The sequence below is a fragment of the Pelodiscus sinensis genome, chromosome 16 (assembly GCF_049634645.1).
Source record: "Pelodiscus sinensis isolate JC-2024 chromosome 16, ASM4963464v1, whole genome shotgun sequence".
NCBI classification, from domain to species: Eukaryota; Metazoa; Chordata; order Testudines; family Trionychidae; genus Pelodiscus; species Pelodiscus sinensis.
This window is the reverse complement of record NC_134726.1, coordinates 31,869,673-31,892,132: the sequence shown is the minus strand read 5'-3', so window position 1 is coordinate 31,892,132 and position 22,460 is coordinate 31,869,673. Positions and strand designations below refer to the sequence as shown.

The following is a 22,460-nucleotide window of genomic DNA, read 5'->3' as shown; positions in this document are numbered from 1 at the left end:
GGCTAAACAAGCCACCTGTCAGAGAGGTCGTTCTCCAGTCCTCTAACCATCCTTACAGCCCTTCTCTACAACTGTCCTAGATCACTCACCACACTCCTTTCCCTCAGGGCAGGGAAAGTTACCTTTTCCAGGAGATCAATGCAAGCCTGCAGATCCAGGCCAAAGTCAATGAACTCCCAGTCAATGCCCTCTCTCTTGTACTCCTCCTGCTCCAGCACAAACATGTGGTGGTTGAAGAACTGCTGCAGCTTCTCATTGGTGAAGTTGATGCACAGCTGCTCAAAGCTGTTGAACTGCAGAGAGAAGGAGATAAGCAATGCAGTTACTCCGTGGCCTTTGAAATGCCTCCCCACCCCCAGCTGCAGATGCAACACAGCTCCTCACAAGAAGCAGATTATCCACTCTAGGGGACAAGTTCTGATCTCCACTAGTCCAGTGCCAGTTGAAAGCCACCCTGCTAACTTCAGAGTTATTTCCGATCCCCTCTGTGATGTAAATGAGATCAGACTTGGGCTTCAGGTAAATTTGCCAATGTTTCTGAGCTATTTGTTTGTTGGCCGTGATGTCCCCTCCAGATATTTCACCACTGAAGATCCCCCTCATGGGCAGATGCTTGTCAAGGTGGGTGGCTGGTAATGCAGGCAAGGGAAGGCATTGCCTTCCCAAAACTGCCTAACCTGCCCAGCTGCCTGCGATGGCCTCGGGCTGTGCCACATGGCAGCCCGGCATCTAGGGAGGGCTGAGGCCATGCCATGTAGCAACCCAGCAGCTCGGCGGCCGGGGAAAGCTGGAGGGGCGGAGGATGTTGAAGGGGCCTGGTCTCAGGGGAAGGGATGTGGCTTTGGGTGGAAAGGGCAGGGCTTCGGCGTGCCTTCCCCAATGGGGCTTTCACCCGCTGCCCATTCTTGTCAGGAAGTGGATGATGTACCAATGTAATTAAATATCCAAACAAGATGCATCTTTCTTTCCCTACAGCAAAGCCGCCTGATCGCCAGGTTCCTGCAGCTGTGAGATCCAGTGTGGTCATTTGTTCATTAGTTTACCCCCATGCTCTATGGTTGTTTTCTGCCAGGATATCAACCTCTGTTTGATGCCCTTGACTGAGTGACTGATTACACTGGCACGGCCACTGATACGGAAGCTAACGTTTTGGAGCGGGGAAGGACGATAAGTAAATATTTTCCCAAACGAAGAGGGGTCCCACTGCGGAGAGAGGGTCTCTTGCTTTGCGTACATCAAAGATCTCAAAGCCAGCGATGTCCAGCACCCCGATGAAGAATTGTCTCTGCATCTTGGTGTCTAAGGTCTTGTTGATTCTGACCACCATCCACTTGAACATCTTGTCATAGACGGCCTTGCCCAGGGCGCCGATGGAGTTCTGGCACTGCTCCATGTTCTGCCCTTTCTGCACAAACTCATTGCCCACTTTCACCCGGGGCCTGGTGATGCCCTTCTGCAGCTCCCCTGAGTTGAGACCCATGAGGTGGGCAACTTTGTCAGCCACTGTTGAAGGACAAGAGGAACCTGGTTAATCTTAAAGGGAGGAAGAATGTGGCTTGGTCTCCTGTTTGGTCTGGCATTCCACAAGGGGTAGGGAGAGACAGGGCCCTAGTTTTGTCCCCTCATTCACACTGGCCAGCATAGCTGGTCATCCATACTGGAGTTGGGGGGGTAGTGAATGGGCAATAAAGAGATGCAGCAGGAAGTGCTCTGCCTCTGTGCATCTGTGAGCTCCCAGAGACATTCTGTCCGCCCACTCCACCAGGACTCCATCCTACCCACAATGCAGTGTGATGTCTCTGAGGAACAGTCAAGCCCTTTGCTGAATGCTCAATCACATGTCTAGGCCTGACATGCCTTTGGTGAATGGCAGCTCCCGGTAGCGCGTCTGCTCGCTTTGGCCGTTTCTAAACGACACCCCTCTGTCGGCAGAGGGATGTAAATCAGACACATCGGAAGTGCAAATGAAGTGGGGATTTAAATATCCCGTGCTTCATTTGCATAATCGCGATCTGTAGATAAATCACCCCGCTGTCGGCAGAACTGTGTCTAAGCTACAGTTTCAGTTTCAAAATGGCGTTTGTTCGAAGCAGCGCCCGAACGTGATTATGCAAATGAAGTGTGGGATGTTTAAATCCTCGCTTCATTTGCACTTCCAATGTGCTTTATTTACATCCCTCTGCCGAAAGAGTTAGACCTAGCCTAAGAATATCCAGATGGAGACCATAAGAATGGTCATACTGGGTCAGACCAAAGGTCCATTTAGCCCAGTGTCCTGGCTGCCGACAGTGGCCAATGCTAGAAGCCCCCACAGGGAATGAATAGAACAGATAATCAAGAGATCCCTCCCCTGTCACCCTTTCCCAGCCCCTGACAAACAGAGGCCAGGGACACCATTCCTACCCATCCTGGCTAATAGCCATTGATGGCTCTATCTTCCATGAATTTAACTAGCTCTTTTTTTGAACCCTGTTAAAGTCCCGGTCTTCAACATCCTCTAACAAGAAGTTCCACAGGTTGACTGTGTGTTGTATGAAGAAATACTTCCTATTGTTTGTTTTAAACTTGCAACCTATTAATTTCATGTGGTGACCCCTGGCTCTTACATTATGGGAATAAGTAAATAACTTTTCCTTATTTACTTTCTCCACACCAGTCATGATTGTATAGACCTCTACCATATCCCCGGAGTCTCCTCTTTTCTAAGCTGAAACTTCCCAGTCTTTTAAATCTCTCTTCATATGGCAGTTGTTCCAAACCCCTAATCCTGTTTGCTGCCCCTTTCTGAACCTTTTCTAATGCCAAGGTATCTTTTTTGAGATGAGGCAACCACATCTGTACACAGTATTCAAGATATGGGTGTACCATGGATTTATATAGTGGCAATAAGATATTCTCTGTCTAATTCTCTATCCATTTTTAATGATTCCTAACATTCTATTTGCTTTTTTGACTGCCGCTGCACACTGAGTGGATGTTTTCAGAGAAATATCCACAATGACTCCAAGATCTCTCTCTTGAGTCGTTGTAGCTAAATTAGTTCCCATCAATTTGTATGTATAGTTGGGATTATGTTTTCCAACAATTGGTTGTTTAAAGTCATTTTTATCCTTTGGAGACATGCTCTGGTTTGGGCAGCTTTTCAGGGACGTGAGTGAATTGGCTGAGTAAAACAATCCATTCTCGTGTCAGCTGTCGATCCCCTTGATGTACTTTGACCCAAAGTGGTGACCCCAACCTACCCTCAGTGGTCTCTACATCAGCCTGCTCTTCTCTTGACTTCTGCTTGAACTTCATGTTGCCAAAGTGCATGATGCCTCCTGTCAGCTTGTAAATTCCAAGCTTCTCTTCCGGCAAGAAGCCTAGAACATCAAAGGCCACCTGGCCGAGGAGAAAGAGACACACAGAACAGGGAAATACTTATCTGGACCTTAAATAGGAGGACTTCTCCTTACTGCAAACACCTAGGCTGTGTCTAGACTGCATCCCTTTTACGGAAAAGGGATGCAAATTAGACACATCACAATTGCAAATGAAGTGGGGATTTAAATCCCCCCCGCTTCATTTGCATAAACATGGTTGCCGCTTTTTTCCGGCTCAGAGCTTTGCCGGAAAAAAGTGCCAGTCTAGATGGGGATCTTTTGGAAAATAAAGCCTTTTCCAAAAGATCCCTTATTCCTCTTAAAATAAGGAATAAGGGATCTTTCAGAAAAGGCTTTATTTTCCGAAAGATCCCCGTCTAGACTGGTGCTTTTTTCCGGCAAAGCTCCGAGCCAGAAAAAAGCAGCAGCCATGTTTATGCAAATGAAGTGGGGGGGGATTTAAATCCCCACTTCATTTGCAATTGCGATGTGTCTAATTTGCATCCCTTTTATGGAAAAGGGATGCAGTCTAGACACAGCCCTAAAGTCATTTCACAGCCCTTCAAGACCATCCCAGTGAGATCCCGTTAAACTGGCTCTGGATAGCGTTCCAGGGAAGTCATTTCGATGGTTCCTCAGCTGGTAGACATCAGTGTAGCCTGCTTGCCTTTCATCCACCATGTAATGCCAGCTCAGGGTCTGCCCCCCTCCCCCAACATCACTGGAACAATCTCATGACGTAAGGCGTTAAATCCAGCACATTTGCTGAAATTGCCACAACCCCCTTTCTAGACTCTTAGGAGTAAGGTATCGAGAGCCCTTCAGAGGGCTCTGAGAACCTCAGCTGTTTTATTTCAATCCATTCATTTTCAAGGCCGCGAGCCAGTGAAACACCAGGCACCTCTTTAAAAAAAAAGGTCATTTTCAGATTCAGGTTCATTTTTTATCATTCTCTCCCATGGAAAGGGCTGCGTGGATTCCCACAATGGGCTGGAACCTGCCTCTGGTGTGCACAATGCACTTGATGGAAGACAGAAAGAGCTGCTTCCATCTCTTCTCTAACCTCACTGGCTCTGATAGAATCGCACCGGAGAGAAACGTGGCTCAGTAATACTCTGCCTTTTGGGACCTTTATCAATATTTCCTGAAATGCAGGTCACCAAATACCATCTTCAAGGCACCTGAAACTAGCCTGACCAAAACACTGACGATTTAACTGTAGGAAACAGTTCTGCAATAACAAACAGAAAGGGAAGGGAGTAGGCGATCTACTTGGCCTTTTCCCATCTCTGTGGTGTGAGTCCATAACAAAACTGAATTTAAAATAGCCCGTAGAAAGATGTCAAATGGGAGATTTCAGTGTTTCTGAGGACTATTCTGCGCCTAAAGCGATTGTTCTCGCTAGCATCTAATTTACAATGCTAGCTCTTCTACAGGGACATGCAACACTATAACATCGGCAGCTGAAGACCGTTTGTACTGTGTAGCTTGCAATAGTAACATCAGGAGCAAGGATATCTAATAAGCTCTTTCCAAAGCCAGATTGCCCTTTGTCAAAGAACCTACCCAGGCTCAAAACCTGCTTCTTTTCCATATACAAGAACTCAAATGAAATTCTGAATGTGAGTGAGGTAAGTGGGCTTGAATCCATGTGCACCAAAGTTTATGGACTCATAGCTGTTATGGCTAGAAAAGACCATGATAATTAATCTGGGTTGATGTCTAGAATAACATAGAATTTCACCCAGGATGTCCTGTATCAAGCCCAGAACTTCTGGTTAAGCTAACCCAGCGATGGAGAATCCATCACATCCCTAGGTAAGTTGCTGCAATGGTTAATCACTCTCACGATTAAGAAGTTACTCCCTTATTTCTAGAGAGAATTGAAATCATGGAGGAACATCGTGTTTAGCGAGACTCTTTTTTCCCCCCACTTCATGTTTTCATACTTACATCTGTGACAAGCAGCTCTTCCCCATCGTCCATGTTGTCCACTGTAGTTACACCCTGACTTATCCAGTGGTAATGCTTGGGATCAGAAACCAGAAGCAAAGTTTCTGCAGATGGAGGCAAATCAAGAAGAGATTACACTTGCAGGAGGCATAAGGGATCTGTCGAAAAAGGCTTTCTTTCTCGACAGATCCTCCTCTAGACTGCCGCTTTTTGCTGACAAAGTGCTGAATCGGCAAAACGTAGTGGCCATTTTATGCAAATTAGGCATGGGATATTTAAATCCCTGCCCCATTTGCAATGTCGACCTGCCTAATCTGCATCCCTCTGCCGACAGAGGGATGTAGTCTAGACATACCCTCTGAGAGCAATGCCGTTACAAAGCTGTCCCTGCACCGGACCTATGGGTGGAGAAGGAAAACTCTTTAGATGGGGAGGAGAACTGGGAGTTTCATTTCCTTAGAATACAATTCTAATAGAGCGCTTTCCAAAAGACTTCCTTTAGGGCTGAGATTTTCAGATCACCTAGGGATGTGGACACCCCATTCCCATTAAAATGAATGGGAACTGGACATCCAAATCTCTTATGCAACATTGAAAACCTCAGCCTCGGTGTTTTCCCATGTCTAGGGAAGTAAGCAATCTCTGTGCTCTAGTAATCCACAGATTTAAGATGCACCTGATGTGCATCACCTTAGCACCAAACCTGATCAGAACAGCTGACCTTAGACCAGTCAGCAGCAGGGGTTAAAGAAGGGGAAGTACAACTTCCCCTCCACTCACTGGCCTGGTCTTCCTCAGTGTTCCTCCTCCTCCTTGCTCCTTCTTGAATAAACCTACTTTAACCACAGATAAACAGCTTTGGTGAATAGATTTCTCATCCTGGAAACAGAGTCCATCTCAGGGAAGTCCGAACTAAGGGTGTGTCTAGACTACCTAGTTTTGTCGACAAAACAATACCAGCGTCTACACTACCGCGGAGTTCTGTCGACATAACGTCGACAGAACTCCGCGGTTTTGTCGACGCTGGTATACCTCATTTTACGAGGCAAAACACCTTCTGTCGACAGAGTTCTGTCGACAGAAGGTGTTATTGCCTGTAACGTTGCGTCCAGACTACGGAGTTCTGTCGACAAAGCGGCTTGCTTTGTCGACAGAACTCCATGTGTCTGGACGCAAATTGTCGACGGAAGTTTTGTCGACAGTATCTGTCGACAAAACTTCCGTCGACAAAACGCGGTAGTCTAGACGTACCCTTGGAGTGAATATACACAGAAGTGTCATACCAATGATTTCTGGTTTCTTCTTAGAGAGGATCTGATAGAAGATGTGATAGCTTCTCTCAGCTGCCTGCTGGGAAATGACGCGAGATTTCTCGAGGAGATCTGAAATATGAAGGGGACCATTGGTGAATCCAAGCCCATGTTAAGACTGCAGCCAGGGGGAAAAGCATAGGAAAATCCTGACTTCATTGATGTCAATGGAATCAGAATTTCATGGATAGTAATTGTCCTTTGGAAGCAAATTCCTTTTCCATTCCCTGTATCCACCATTACTGTAACAATAAGTGTAATACAGGGTGAACCTCTGTAGTCCAGAACTCTGGTCCAGAAATATTCATTGTCCGGCATGATTTTAGTGAGCCAGATATTCACTTTTCATGAGTGTGGCCAAGTTCCCCCACAGTCCCACAAAGTTTGTTTACAGCCACCAGTCCAGGCTCTCGGGGTTCTGTGCTGGTTTTAGCTCTCATGTACCCTAAATGTCCTCTAACAGCCCAGTAAGCAGTGGAAGGGTTGGTAATGCTGTTAGACAATATTGACCTCCTATGGACCATAAAATTCTCTCATTCAGAACCAATCATGCTCCAAAGGTGCCAGACTAGAGAGGTTCAATCTGGATTTTGCACTCTTGGACCATCCTTGACCCAAGGACCTCAAAGAACTTTATAAACTTCACAACATTCCCGGTCAGATCAGCTTTACTATAATTATTTTGCAGAGAGGTGGAAGAGAGGCAAGAAATGCAGCCACGTATCCACGGTCATCATAGATCAGTGGTGGGTCCAAGATTTCTGATTCCCAGATCCCTGCTCTTATCTGTAGATACACAACTGTCCCCAAGCTCTTACAATTTCAAAGGATGCTATGGAAATTCAATATATATGATTAAACTACTAATCATCTCTGAGATGCTCTTCCTCTCTAAAAAAAAGACATAGGGTATGTCTAGACTGCATCCCTCTGTCGGCAGAGAGATGCAGATTAGGCAAGTCGACATTGCAAATGAGGCAGGGATTTAAATATCCCGTGCCTAATTTGCATAAACATGGCCACCGTGTTTTGCCGACTTAGCACTTTGTCGGCAAAAAAGAGGCAGTCTAGAGGGGGATCTGTAGAGAAAGAAAGCCTTTTTTGACAGATTCCTTATGCCTCCTTCAAGGAGGTTTACAGGATCTGTCAAAAAAGGCTTTCTTTCTCACCAGATCCCCCTGTAGACTGCCGCTTTTTTGCCGACAAAGTGCTGAGTTGGCAAAACGCAGTGGCTATTTTTATGCGAATTAGGCACGGGATATTTAAAACCCTGCCTCATTTGCAATGTCGACCTGCCTAATCTGCATCCCTCTGTTGACAGAGGGATGCAGTCTAGACATACCCACAGAAAAGATTCCCTATGCCTTGTAGTCTTGTCCTATGCCCATGTGCAGTGGTCCTATGATGCTGTTTCTCACTGCTATAAAGGGCACTGGGGCAGCTGGTCTCCCCTCTCTAGTGAAATAAAGGTTAAACTTAGCCCTGCAAGAGGATGGGGAGAGAGCAGACTGTAGCCAATCAAGGCCTGGCTGGGGAAGTATAATTGGCTGCTAAGCTTAGGGAGGCACTCTTGCTCCAGCTGTTGAATGGGAAGAAACTGGCTGCTTGGGTAAGCGAGGGTGTGTCTACACAGCAGGGCTTAACCTGAAATAAGCTACGCAAATTGAGCGACATCGATTGCATAGTTTATTTTGAAATTGGGAGCGTCTCCACGGCACTTATTTCAAAACAGAGCACTCTTCCTCCAACTTCCCCTACTCCTCATATAACAAGGGTTACAGGAGCCGAAGTAAGAAGTCCTCCAGCTTGGCAGTATTTCGATACTATTTCAAAATAACGGCCTGCTGTGTAGACGCAGGCTAAGTTATTTCAAAATAATGTTGCTGTGTAAACGTAGCCCTAGAGAGGGTACCTGAGACAGCAGTGCTGGGGAAAGGCAGGCAGAGATTTAAGTTTGATTCCTAGTCTCATTCTCTTGGGCATACCAACTGAGGTTGAAATTTACAAATGATGCAGAGGCAGGAAATTCAGCCATTCACAAAGAAGTAGTTAGAGGAAGAAGCACCTTCCATTGTTCAGCAGCTAGTAGAGCTGTAGTCCTGACTGACTTAGAAAAAATCTACACCTCCTTGTCCAAAAAGAGGTGAATGCAACAAAAGACCTGCAGTGTGGGCAGCAAAGCAGGGACCAGTAAAAAGCAACAGACATAGAGACTCCCCCAGGAAAAAACACAACAGTCCGTATGTTTCCTCTCTCTTTCTTCTTCCTCGTGAAAATCCCTAGCCAGGAAACATGCCATGGTCTCTATTCATTGAGAAGTGGGATGTGCAGTTAAATGCACATGTGCAAAGAACAATGCACATTTCTTATAAAGTTATTTTTAGGATCCTGAAGTATATCACAGTCATGCCATTGCACTGATGATGATGATGATTAATGATGAATACAAGTAACTATAGCATTGACTGGTATGGTTACTTTCACCTGAGACATAGGACCAGATTCTGGTTTCATTGACAGCAGAGCAAATCAATCAAATTAATGGAATTAATCTTAGCTTTGCCCTGGTGCAGAAGATAACCATATACAATTCAGGCCACTGATGTCAGTGAAAGATGTCAGGGAGGGGTTACAACTGCTTTGGAGGACAGGGTCATAATTCAAAATGATCTGGACAAATGGTCTGAGGTAAACAGGATGAAGTTTAATAAGCACAAATGCAAAGTGCTCTGCTTAGGAAGGAACAATCAATTTCACACATACAGAATGGGAAGCGACTGTCTTGGAAGGAGTACAGCAGAAAAGGATATAGGGGTCATAGTGGACCACATGCTAAATATGAATCAACAGTGTGACGCTGTTGCAAAAAGAGCAAACATGATTCTAGGATGCATTAACAGGTGTGTTGTGAACAAGACATGAGAAGTTGTTCTTCTGCTTAGGCCTCAGTTGGAGTATTGTGTCCAGTTCTGGGCACCACATTTCAAGAAAGCTGTGGAGAAATTGGCGAAGGTCCAGAGAAGACAACAAGAATGATTAAAGGTCTAGAGAACAGGACCTATGAAGGAAGACTGAAAGAATTGGGCTTGTTTAGTTTGGAAAGGAGAAGACTAAGAGGGGATATGATAGCAGTTTTCAGATATCTAAAAGAGCGTCACAAGGAGGAAATAGAAAAATTGTTCTCCTGAGCCTCTGATGATAGGACAAGAAGCAATGGGCTTAAACTGCAGCAAGGGAGGTTTAGATTGGACACCAGGAAAAACTTCCTAACTGTCAGGCTGGTTAAACACTGGAATAAGTTGCCTAGGGAGGTTGTGGAATCTCCATCTCTGGAGATATTTAAGAGCAGATTAGATAGACATCTATCAGGGATGGTCTAAATGGTACTGGTCCTGCCATGAGGGCAGGGGACTGGACGCGATGACCTCTCAAGGTCCCTTCCAGTTCTAGTGTTCTATGATTCTATGAATGATTCCATTCATTTTCATGGCCTTTGGATCAGATCAGGAAGGAAGTAAAGGACAAAATTATTGTGGTTACTTACAGCTCTCTATGTCGGCGCCAGCCAGTTTGCCTGTGGTGCCAAAGTGGATTCGGATAAACTTGCCCTAGATAAGAAAATGAAAGAGGAGGCCATTCATTGTGATATCTGTCTAAAAACAGAGAATAGCTGAAAGACTCTGAGGAATCATAGGGGACATGCAGAGGAGCCTGCAGAGGCAAATTTACAAGTCAGTAAGAGGCAATTAGTCACTTCCTCGATCAAATCTATAAAAACCCCTTTGTTTTTGCATAGCTTAGTATACCTTCACAGAACCTTCCTCTAGTTCCAAAGTAAGCTAATGCTGAGGAGAGCAGAAGAAAGGGAGCTAGGAACTTTCTCACTTGACAAAGTTCTTTGTCCTTGGTTCAGGAAAGTACATTAGCATATATTCCTGGGCTACGTCTAGACTGGCATGATTTTCCGCAAATGTTTTTAACGGAAAAGTTTTCCGTTAAAAGCATTTGCGGAAAAGAGCATCTAGATTGGCACGGACGCTTTTCAGCAAAAGCACTTTTGCACAAAAGCATCCGTGACCAATCTAGATGCACTTTTACGTAAAAAAGCCCCAATTGCCATTTTCGCAATCGGGGCTTTTTTGTGCAAAACAAAACTGAGCTGTCTACACTGGCCCTTTTGCGCAAAAGCTTTTGTGCAAAAGGACTTTTGCCCGAACGGGAGCAGCATAGTATTTCCACAAGAAGCACTGATTTTTTACATGAGATCGTCAGTGTTCTTGCGGAAATTCAAGCGGCCAGTGTAGACAGCTGGCAAGTTTTTCCGCAAAAGCAGCTGCTTTTGCGGAAACACTGGCCAGTCTAGACACAGCCCTGTGGTATCCAGCATGCTAGCCACTAGCCACATGCGGCTCTTTGGCAGGCTGAGTGTGGTGAGTTCGCTATAGGAATAACCCGTATAGCGGCTATTGCTTCAGAAAATGGTTGGACACCAGAGATCTACTCCATTGACTTTCAAGGGCACTTAATGATGCTCTTCAATGATTTCCTGAATCAAAAAATCGGTGTCTCAATTGCCCAATCAGTTTAGAAAGGGTTAATGATACTCCCTTCACAGGGATGTTCTACAGGTTCATTTGCTAACATTTGTAACACATTTTGAATTTGATCTAGGACCACTAAGGGTCACTAATACAATGGATCATTAATATGAGTGTGTATTTCTTACCATACATAAGAACACCCGTATGGCTCAGACCCATGGTCCATCTAACACAGTGTCCTGTCTTTCAACAGTGCCAGATGCTTCAAATGGAATGAACAAACCAGGAAATCATCAAGTGATCCTCCCCTTTGCTCATTCCCAGCTTCTGGCCACGTTTGATTTTCTATTCTTGTGCTTGTTTTAGTGAACTTGGATGCAATGAAGCTTGATTTGGAATGTTAGCCAACACCAAGTAATTAATGCTCGCATGGTCTCCCGAAATGCAAAGTGCTATATACCTCCCTCTGCTTATCTTTATTAGCATTACTCCTAGAGAGAATTTTTTCTATGTCAACACTTTCAGTTTGAATCATTGAATTGCCCCTTCCCCCAGCCCTCCAATAAACCTGAAGTCAGGAGAGAGTTTGGTACTTACAAAACGCGAGGAATTGTTGTTCCTGGTAGTTTTGGCATTTCCAAAGGCCTCCAGGACAGGGTTAGCCTGGATGATTTGATCTTCCAGGGATCCCTGCACAAGAAAAACAAATGACTTGGGGACAGTTCTCTGGCCTGTTACACAAGAAGTCAGACAGGATGATCACAATGCCCCCTTCTAGCCTGGGATCGCTGACTAGAAAAGTAAATACAAAAGAGTTGAATTGCAAATGTTTCCTGCAGCTCTTTAAAGAACAGTTTCTTCTAGGGATGTGAAAGGTTAACTGGTTAACCAGTAAGCATCACCTTAACGGGTGATGCTTACTGGCTACAGTCAAACAGTAGGGCTGGGGCAGCCTCCTGCTCGCCACAGGCAGAGGCTGCTCTAGCCCCTTGGGGCCTGAGGTGGGCCTGGCCTAGTGTGCTGCAGGCAGGGGTGCTCCAACCCAGCTGCAGCAGGTGGGGGTTGCTTGCCCCATTTAATTGGTTAACCAGTTAAACATAATGTTGTGATCAATGTTCCAGAGTTCTATTTAGCATGTCTAGTTAAGACCTGCAAAATCAAACTCAGAATGGGTTTGCTCCTGTCAGCCTCCCGCCTTTGGGATGCCACCAAGCTCGACTGAAGATAAGCCAACTCCAGCTAAGAGTTCTATGGAGCTGGAGTTGCATATCTTAAGCCAAGCTGCTGGGTCTATTGTAGACCTGGCCTAAGGAGCTGCCAGAGTGGCTGAACTATTGTTGCGACAGTATGCCCACATTCCTGCATCTTACCTTCCCATCAGCAGCCTGCTTGCCAGTGCTGCCGATATTGGCAAAGTACTGAATGACCTTTTTTGTATTCTCAGTCTTGCCGGCACCGGATTCTCCGCTACATAAAACAAAAGAGAAACAAGGTGTTGGTAAAAATAAACAAGCGAAAGCTAAGAAATGATCGGTCTGTGTCAGGAGAGAAATAACGTCACTTCCACTGCCTGAGTTTGCAGACATAAGCCCATCTGGGACAGACTCTTCCAGGCTTTCACAGGGAAAGGCTGAAGGCATCTGTGACATGGCCTGTTGCTTACACAGCTCACTAGGGCTGATTTTGCTCTCATTTGCACCAGGGCAAAATTGGAGTAACTTAATTCAAGTCAAGAATAGGGGAGGGGTGCAACACTGTAGGTGAATGAGAGGAGAATCAGGCCCGCAGTTAATTCTTCCAGCAGTATCATCAAGAGTTTTACTATTATGCAGAATTGGCATCATGGCCCTGCAGTTTTACAACATGTGGTCCACACAGTGCGCTAGCAGCAGCCTGTGTCTTTAAGGGGATTCTGACATTTATGGCCAGGGGAAGTAGCTTGACAGGCAGGGGAAAGATATAGGGCCATAGACCACTGTCCCTTTAAGGGTCTGAGAAAAATTGGGGGGAGGGGCAAAGCTCCCCTCTCTCAGGGTATGTCTACACTACCCCGCTAGTTCGAACTAGCGGGGTAATGTATGCATACCGCACTTGCTAATGAAGCCCGGGATTTGAATTTCCCGGGCTTCATTAGCATAAGCGGGGAGCCGCCATTTTTAAATCCCCGCTGCTTCGAACCCCGTGTAGCGCGGCTACACGGGGCTCGAACTAGGTAGTTCGGACTAGGGTCCTATTCCGAACTACCGGTACTCCTCGTGAAACGAGGTGTACCGGTAGTTCGGAATAGGCACCCTAGTCCGAACTACCTAGTTCGAGCCCCGTGTAGCCACGCTACACGGGGTTCGAAGCAGCGGGGATTTAAAAATGGCGGCTCCCCGCTTATGCTAATGAAGCCCGGGAAATTCAAATCCCGGGCTTCATTAGCAAGTGCGGTATGCATACATTACCCTCCTAGTTCGAACTAGGAGGGTAGTGTAGACATACCCTCACAGACGGGGATTTGGGGTTTTTAGTCCCAGTTATCAAGAGGCTGATTATTTGACTGGGTGAGGGACTTAAAGGAAGGCAGCAAGCCCAGTTGAGGAGGAGCTGCATGTGTGTGTGCACGTGTGTGCACATGTTCATGTGGCTGGCTGAGGCAGGGTGCCTGCAGGGCACAGGCCATGAGGGGCAATCTGGGTGCAGGGTCCATGCTGGCAATGTGGGGATCATCCCAGTTTGCTGCATGGTACCCTGGGCACTGCAGAGAGACTCTGAGCATCCCAAGCCATGCATGGGAAGGAGACAGACTGAGGTGTGGGGGGGAACGGGGCTATGTCACTTAGCTCCACTAAACCTGCAGAGGATCAGCAGAAAAATTAACAGAGCCCCGCAGGGGGAACAGCCCCCGCATCACTCTCCACCCTCCCAAGCCCAAGGATGGCATCTGCAGCCGGTCCTTGCACAGGGCATGCAAGTGTGGGGAAAAACTCCTACTCCCATGCTCCCCACCCACCCGAGGACAATCTGGGCCTTTGTCATGGATGGTCAAGAGCAGAACCAGTGTTCCCTGACTGCCAGCCCTTGCTCTAACCCCTGGACAAGCGTCCCTCCCAAGTCTAATTCCACTTGCTGTCACAGCGCCCTGTTCCTCTCTCGCTCAGCGGGGAGGGCTGGCCGAAGACGCCCAAGGAATACTCACGTAATCAGCATGGACTGGTTCTCGCGGTCTGTGGGGGAGCAACAAACAGGAGAAAGCGAGGATTAATGAGAATCCCCTGGGAACAAAGGACCAGCTTTGCAGGGCCTGCACACTCTGGGCTCGGGGGCGGCACCTTGCTCCCTGCCCTCTGCCCCCCGACATGCACTTCTTCCACCAGCAGCACAGGAAAGCCTAAACCCTGGAAGTTGGCAAGGAAGGGGCAAGTGCAGGAACCAATCCTTGGTGAGGGGGGGTTCCCTGGTGTTCCAGAGACTTGGATATGGAGGGGGGGATCTGGTTAGTCTCTCCCCTCCCAAAAACTCTTGTGAAGCCCCACTTTGCATTGCTGGGAACTTTAGCCTGCCCCAGAGGGATCTCCTGGGCAGTGTTCCCTGTAAGCTGGGCACTTGTGTGGCCACCCAGTAGAGACTGAAATGCTGCCCAGCTGATTAGCAGCGCATGCACAGCTAGGTTTGCGTTTCTCCTGGTGGTGCACATTTGCACGTGCCTCGGTGCACACAAAAATGTATTCCACACATGGACGGAAAAGATTAGCGGGAACATTGCTCCAGAAGCAGCCATGGTTGGGATGAACAAGGGTAGAGGCTCAAGGGAAGCAGGGGTGAAGCTGGGTCTGCAGTGGGATGTGTGAAGGGAAGGTTGTGAGAGAAGAGGGGGTTTTGTCGATGGGGCTCTGCATGTGAGAAGAGCATGGAGGGCAGCATGAGACAGGTGGTGTCAGGAGAGGAGCAGAGATGGGAGAAGGGAAGGAGCCAGTTTGCCTTTAGCACTCACCCTGGAGCATGTCATGGTAGGCATTGTCAGAGATGGAGAAGAGATGAGGAGGCATCTCGGTACGCTTCCTGCCCTTGTACATCTGGGCCACTCGGGCTCCATAGATTGGCAGCCACTTGTAAGGGTTGATGGTTACGCAGAACAAACCAGAGTACGTCTGGAAGGTGAGACAGAGAAGACAAATCAGCCAGTGTGAGAAAAACCATTAGCAGGAGCTTCTTGCAAATCAGAGTAAAACCCCACACCAGGACCTTCTCCCAGTGCCTTTTGGCCAGGCCCTGCTGAGCACCTGCCTCCCCACCATGAGGAAAGGAAACAAGGTTCCCGCCTCAGGCAAAAATGGATGCTTGCATGGGCTTTCACGCTGGTTCTAGGTGAGATCTTTTCAATATAATTCTTCAGAGAAGACTCATTTTTTCCTTGAGGGATGTTTCTTGGGGCACAAATGGAAGCACAGAGCTAGTTTATTGTGAGGCTTCTGCCTCAGATGATCCTTCAGGTCTCCATAGGGCAGGAGTGGGCAATAATTTTTACTGGGGGGGATATTTAAAGAATGTTGGTACATGGTCACAGGCTGGCTCCACTCCCGGAAGAGGCGGGGCCTGGAGAAGAAGGGGCGGGGCTGAGGACTAGCCTCCTTCCAAAATTGTCTGGGGCCAGAGGCTTTAAATTAAAAACACAGCAAAGGGCTCGCAGCTCCAGCCCCTGCTGGGGTAGCACCTCCGTTGGGAGCCATGAGCCATTTAAATAAGATCCGACTGCCTGAGCCACCGCCTGGAAATTCAGTGGCACAGGCAGCAGAATATAAATAGAAAGCAGACAGATTCAGTCCACAGTCTGGATCAAAGTGCTAGGTGGGCTGGAACCAGCCCCCGGGCCGCTTCTTGCTCAGCCCTGCTCTAGAGCCTGATCATACTAGCCGCTCCTCTAGCACCGTGCACTCAGAGATCTCAAAGGGCTTTACAGGCATGATCTAGTGTTCACAACACCTGTAGGGAAGCATCATTCAGGGTCCTGTTTTACCAGTGGGGAAACTGAGGCACGGAGCAGTGACGTGGCTTGACTGATTTCATTTGGTGAGACAGAGGGAGGGCGAGGTGAGCATCTAGGCTGCCTGGCACCCCAGAATCTGCTTTAACCAAGTGAGAGCCAAGCAGGCCTGGAGGAGAGTTTAAATTGGGTGGAACTCAGAAAGGAGAAAGTGCCTCCAGATTTCCGTTTTGTGACTCAGTTCTGACTCTGGGTCTCCGAAGGGGCATCAGCTACTATTGCTGACCCACACGTGCCTGGCACGGGCATATTAATTGCCACATGCTACTCAGCTGTCCCCTCTTCTCCTTCCACTTACATAGATCCTCATGTGGCTGTACCGCTGGCGCAGGTTGTCCAAGACGCTGGCCTCATTCAGGAAGGTCATGTTGGCCATGTCGCTGACCTGGTAGAACTTAGGCGGGTTCATCTGCTGGACATCATCCTTCTTCATGGTGAGGGTCTGTGGGGTGAGGGAAGCAGTATGTAAGTGTGGCCGTTCTGCGTCCTGTCTCCAACAGCATAGCTGACCCAGAGCTATGGGGAAGTGGTAAATGGGATGAAGAGGCCATTTGGTCCTTGGAATCAATCCGGCCTCTTGCAAAACACACACACACACAGAGTCAACAGAACCTTGTTGGCAGGTTCTGCACAGAGGGCCCAGGACGGAATGGCCCATAGAAACTGGCCTTCCAGCCAAGCTGGGATCCGGCTGCAGGCATGTCAGCAGAACAGGGAGGTGGGTGCTTGGATTGCTGCTCGCCAGGCTGGATCTGCTCTGGGAATAGCAGGCCTCGTGCCCAGGTGGCCAATCCAGCCCTGGGACACTAATCAGAACCAGCCCCCAGAGGCTTCCTTGTGGAACGTTGTCGGACTGTTAATGAGCCCCCTTCCCACCAAACTACAGGCAGCGAGAGCTGCAAAGCCAACGGCAAAGCTCTGCTTCAAGCCCAGCCAGGCAGCCAATGCCACTTTCAGGCGGAGCTGCCTGTTGGCCTGCCAGAGGCTAGAGGCTTCAGGCTAACAACGTGTTGATCCGGCAAAGCTTTACACACATGGGTAATCTTTACTCGCCCCAGTAGCCCGCTTGGCTTCAGGGCTAATCTTATGTAGCCAGTTAACTCCTGGGCCTGGCTCTTTCCCCCTCTCGCCAAAGGCTACAGTGGATTTCCATTGATTTCAGCCTCTCGCCCTGGGGTGAGCAATAAGTGGCACACAGGCTGGACATGGTTCGCAAGGGTTAGCCCTTGGCGGGCTGCCAGATGCTTTATTTACCTGCATAGCTGCAGATATGGCTGCTCACAACTCCTATTGCCTAGGGATCACCATTCTGGCCAATGGGAGCTGCAGGAAGCAGCGCAGACCGGGACACCATTTTCCTCAGCTCCTATTGGCCAGGAACGGCGATCCATGGCCAATGGGCACTGCAAGCAGCCGTACCTATGGATGCACAGGTAAATAAAGTGTCCAGCAGCCTGCCAGGGGATAACCCGTGTGAACCACATGTGGTCCACAAGCTGCTTATTGCCCACGCTTGCTGTAGCCCATATCTGGGGGTTCACCCTGGTGATGCAGCTGCCATGTTAGGACAGGGGCCCTGTGGGAGCTACTGTCATTCTCACACCCAGCTCACAGAGCTGACGGTACCTGGTTGGTCACAGTCTTCACAACGATTTGGTCGCCCTTGTCAGACTGGATCTCCCCGGCAACGAAGCCCTCCTTCTCGTCCTTGACCCAGCACGACTTCTTGATGTCATAGGGCTTGTTCATGGCCTCTATCCGCTCTTTCTCGGGAGGATTCAGGAACGGCATGGGATCGATGTCGTCCCCACATTCGCCTTTATAGCCACCAGGCATTTTGGTGTCGAGTCAAGCAGAGGGTGACACTGACAGGAAAAGAAGTGGGGAGCAGGCTTCCTGCAAGGCTGTGAAAGAGGGGAGAATCGAGAGTCGGGGGAAAGGAGCACCGCGGGGAATCCTAGGGCCCTATTCTGTCCCCTGCAGGCTTCCGTAACTCCCATTAAATCCAATGGGGCCCCGCCTCAGCACACAGCGAGAGACGATGATGCTCCAGAGGATTGTTACCAAGGTTAGACAGGTGAATTCTCCTGCACACCCAAATTGCTGTAAGCCCCAGGGGAATGTCTGCACAGCTGTTAACATCCTGCAGCGGGCCTGTGCTCATTGACTGGCTCCCGAGTGAAGGGGCTGTTTAATGGTGGGGTAGATGTTCCTTCCTGGGCTGCAGCCCAGGTTCTAGAGCCCTGTGTGGTGGGAGGATCCCAGAGCTTGAGCGGTAGCCTGAGCCCAAACATCTGCTCTGCAATGCAACAGCCCCTTAGCCTGAGCCCTGGAAGTAGATGACCAGTACTCCCTTTCAACTGAGTGCTTGGGCAGCTGCCCAAGAGAGATTCAGAGACCTCCCAGTTGATTAGCAGAGTGCCTACAGCCTCCCACAGCTGGCAACATGTGTTTCTATTGGTGGTGCACATTTGTACATGCCTTGGTGCATATAACAAAATTTATTCTGCACGTGGATGGAAAAAATTTGAGGGACCGTTGTAGATGTCCTCCAAGAGTCCCTGTCCTGTGGCAAGGGGAGAACACTCTGGTGCAGGCAGAGCATGGGACTACTTAGAGTACTTGCGAGCCCCAAATCTGGTGGCATGTAGGGGCACATCTGGGGGCAGGCATTGCTGAATACTGTGGAGATTCAGGGTGGGCTCTGGACTTCAGAGCTTCTCCTGCAGGGGATACACCAGACCGAGCAGCACAGCCCAGTGTGAGGGTGGCTTAAAGGTTGGCCATGCCTTCTGGGCTCTTCCCCCGGGAGACATCCTGGACCCGTCCCCTGATGCTCTTGTCATTAAGGACTAAGAGCCAAGCGCTGCTCTCTGTGCCATCTCTGCAGCCTCCTTGACGCTGTGGGGGCAGCAGGTGCATAACCCAGAGCAGTGTTTCACTGTGTGATTGAGCCATGGGGTGGCAGCAGAAGTAGCTGCTAAGATGGGGTGCAGGGAGGAGGGGGACAGAGGGAACCCCAAGGCGAAAGGCAGCTGACTCTGTCTGCCAGCTGTTGCTGCATTTAGAAGATGCTGCTTGGGCTGCAGCCTGTTGCTCTCTCAGAATAGATCGGCGCTACACGGAGAGAGATCCTGGTTGGGGTCCCATTGGGGATCTCAATTTCCCCAATGCTCACTCAAGATCTGAAGGGTCTAAAAAAACTCCGACAAGCGCACCGATGTGGCCATACTGCTTCTCCAGTCGCTGGAAGCTAGAAGGAAGGCTCTGGGTGGGAGTGCAGGGGGGGAAGGGGGTGCAAACAAGTCCCTGATGTAATGCCACTGACTTCAACAGATGACTTTCACCCACAAAGCCTGAAGGGAGCATTTTCCTCTGTGTATTTCAGCGGCTGGTCAAGCCATCAGAGACAAAGGAGTGGAAGAGGTTCAGCAAGGGAGTATAGCTCAACATTTTCCTTTGCACAGTATGCAGCTAAATCTGAAGATCTTGCTGAATTTCGATAGCTTTTATTGACAGATTCAAAATTGTTATCTAAAGCCAGATTTTGCTCCCCATTGTCCCCCAAAAACTGCACCTTATTCCACCAGAGATCCTACTGAAATCAACAGACTCACTTGTGAACTGAGATAATGTTAAACAAGAGTAAACGCAGGTTTAAAATAAAAGGAATTTTTTCTTCACTCAGCACACAGTCAACCTGTGGAACTCCTTGCCAGAGGATGTGGTGAAGGCTAGGACTTTAACAGGGTTCAAAAAGGAGTTAGATAGATTTGTGGAGGTTAGATCCATCAATGGCTATTAGCCAGGATGGGTAGGAACGGTGTCCCTAGCCTCTGTGTGTCTGAATATCTGTGACAGGAGAGGGATCATGTGAGGATTACCAGTTGTGTTCCCTCCCTCTGGGGCATCTGGCATTAGCCACTGTTGGCACACAGGATACTGGGTTAGATGGACTGTTGGTCTGACCCAGTCTGGCTGTTCTTATTTGGGGACCCCCAAAATGGAGGCATCCAGAAGCTGGGGACATTTTTGAAAGAATGCACAAAATTCTTGCCAAAAGTCACACGTAGTACAGCCATCCCAGATGCCCAGATACACCCCTCTCTGGTCTAGCTAGTGTATAACATGTCTCATTGGGTGATGTATAAAATTAAGTCAATCATTAAAAAACAAGTACAATGTCAAGGAGGTTACTTTGACTGTCTCAAACTGCCTCTCTAAAGACCTGATCCAAAGGAATCTGTTATCATCAATCAGTCTTCAGAGCAGGCTCTCACTTGTTAAAATTCTGAGGTTTGCTTGTCCAAGGCTTCAGTTGATTTAACAAGTATAATAGAAAACTAGCTGTGAGTTCAAGTCCCTCCGGCATAAAACACAATGAAAACAAACCCATGCTGGCTATGTTAGAGGGGTAGCTATTTCTTCTCATAGCCTGGCAGTCCACCCCCCTCCCCTGCCCTGCCTCCACTTCCAATTCCTGCCCTGTACAGCTGCATGAATCACAGCAAATCTCCACAATATTTCTCTCCCCGACAGTCACACACGGCAAGTACCTACCACAGACAGTGCTGGAAGACGTTGCGTGTCTACAAGGGGCTGGCCAGCTTCTCTTATACCCATCCAAAGGGCCTGAGCCAGCATTTCCTTTTACAAAAAAATAACAGCGCATGGATGAGACACAAGCTCAGCTGGCCACATTATTGCAAACCTGATTGGCCAAAGCTCATGTCCCTCAGGAGAGATCAATTCATGCCCTGTTTCTTAGGGAATTCTCCTTCCCTTTCTTGTCCTTATAGGGCATCTTACCAACTCAAGTGCATGAGCCCAGGGACCCAGTGCTGAAATAGAACGGCTGCCTAATGACTTTTTCTTTCAAAGGCACAACTTCAGCCATGTCTTTCCTGCCTGGTGACGGGCAAGCATTTCGCCAGCGTGGGTAAGTGATCGGTGTGAAGCAGGTGTGTCCGGCTGAAAGGTACCTGGGGTGCCAGTCACGCTGCTCCTTCTCAAACGGTGCTATCGGTTTTGACAGCATGAAGCCTCCTCTTGAAAACCGTTTTTAGTCCGTACATTTGTGATGAAAATCTTCTCTGAACTACAGAGAGTGACTGAGCGTGTTTGGTGAATAATATCAAACGCTGAATCAAAGAGCAGAAATCACAGGAGACGCCTGAACAATATGGCTAGAAAGGGAGGTTTTAAGCCAAGCTGGTTAATCATAAACAGGCACAAATTCATCCAACCAAGAATCAGCAGACATTTGGGGGCCAAATGTAACTCCCACGATGTCGGCAGAATGTTTCCCTCTAATGAGAGGGACTTACCCGCAGACTGTTTTTTCAGGAATACAGGCCCTGCTGTGGAAGGGGCTCATGGTTCCCTCAAAGCAGGGCCGGATTAAGATCTTTAGAGGCCCTAAGCACTGAAAAGATTATGGTGCCCCCCCATATGTAATTCAAAATAAGAACAATACTATACTGTAAAATCTCTCTATTTTTTTTTTGGTTCCCCTGCTTTGCTGGTGCCCTAAACACGTACTTGTGGCGGGTTGGACCCGCCCCCTCCGGAAGCCCCGTGGTCCCCGCTGTGTTCGGAGGACGGGGGCGGGGCGGCACGGGCACAGGTCGCTGCGGAGAGTCTCGGGCAGGGAGCGCCGGGGCCGGTAATGGGTGGCAGGGCAGAAGGACAACGCCGGAGTGGCCAGGGGCCTGGGGTAGTGACGTCACCAGGGATGTCACCCCCAGGCGACCCGGAAGGGGCGCGAGGAGATGACGTCGGAGGGGACGTCATCCGGGCGGGCGATTCAAATGAAGGAGCCGGGCCAGCCAGGGGGGGAGGCTCCCGGGCGAACGGCAAAGGGAGTCGGCGGCAAGGAGGCCAGAAACTTTGGAGGCCTTGGGGTGAGGCATAACCCCGGGGTCCTCTGACCCCCGGTAGGAAACACAGGGGGGAAGAAGTGGCCCAGGGCGGGGGAGTGGACCCCGAGAGCGGGGGAGTTTAGGGGTTTTCCGACCCCCTCCGATAGTTCGGACCAAGGTCCAAACCTTAGGGCCCTGGGCCGGGGTTCGGAGCGAGGGCGGGCCCGAACCCCCTTTCCCCCTCCAGTGGGCCGGCATATCAGTCGACGCTAATCGGGGCAGGGGATAATTCGCCCCGGCGCGTCTATAACGCGACTTAAGTGTAATAAACTTATAGACACTGATCAGACTAAGTGGGTTTGTTCCAGGGAAACCGGGAGAGGAGTACTAGGGGACGAGGGGAACCT

The 22,460-nt window shown here is 48.9% G+C and overlaps 1 protein-coding gene across 2 annotated transcripts in view; it reads right to left on the bottom strand.

The window, feature by feature from the left end:
- The window catches only part of MYH16 (myosin heavy chain 16), a 64,027-nt gene extending 42,647 nt beyond the window's left edge, over window positions 1-21,380 (bottom strand). The window contains exons 1-14 of one of the 2 annotated variants that reach the window (XM_075899678.1): window positions 21,175-21,379; window positions 20,753-20,839; window positions 17,819-18,096; window positions 16,491-16,634; window positions 15,143-15,299; window positions 14,348-14,375; window positions 12,537-12,633; window positions 11,764-11,856; window positions 10,170-10,233; window positions 6,599-6,697; window positions 5,316-5,419; window positions 3,243-3,381; window positions 1,235-1,503; window positions 123-293 (exon numbers count right to left, since the gene is read on the bottom strand). In XM_075899678.1, coding sequence (XP_075755793.1) covers window positions 123-293; window positions 1,235-1,503; window positions 3,243-3,381; window positions 5,316-5,419; window positions 6,599-6,697; window positions 10,170-10,233; window positions 11,764-11,856; window positions 12,537-12,633; window positions 14,348-14,375; window positions 15,143-15,299; window positions 16,491-16,634; window positions 17,819-18,028 — 1,575 coding nt within the window. In that variant the 5' untranslated portion in view covers window positions 18,029-18,096; window positions 20,753-20,839; window positions 21,175-21,379. Of the gene's footprint in view, window positions 1-122; window positions 294-1,234; window positions 1,504-3,242; window positions 3,382-5,315; window positions 5,420-6,598; window positions 6,698-10,169; window positions 10,234-11,763; window positions 11,857-12,536; window positions 12,634-14,347; window positions 14,376-15,142; window positions 15,300-16,490; window positions 16,635-17,818; window positions 18,097-20,752; window positions 20,840-21,174 lie in introns of both variants that reach the window. The other variant, XM_075899679.1, reaches the window with a different exon arrangement.
- Window positions 21,381-22,460: the final 1,080 nt, after the last annotated feature.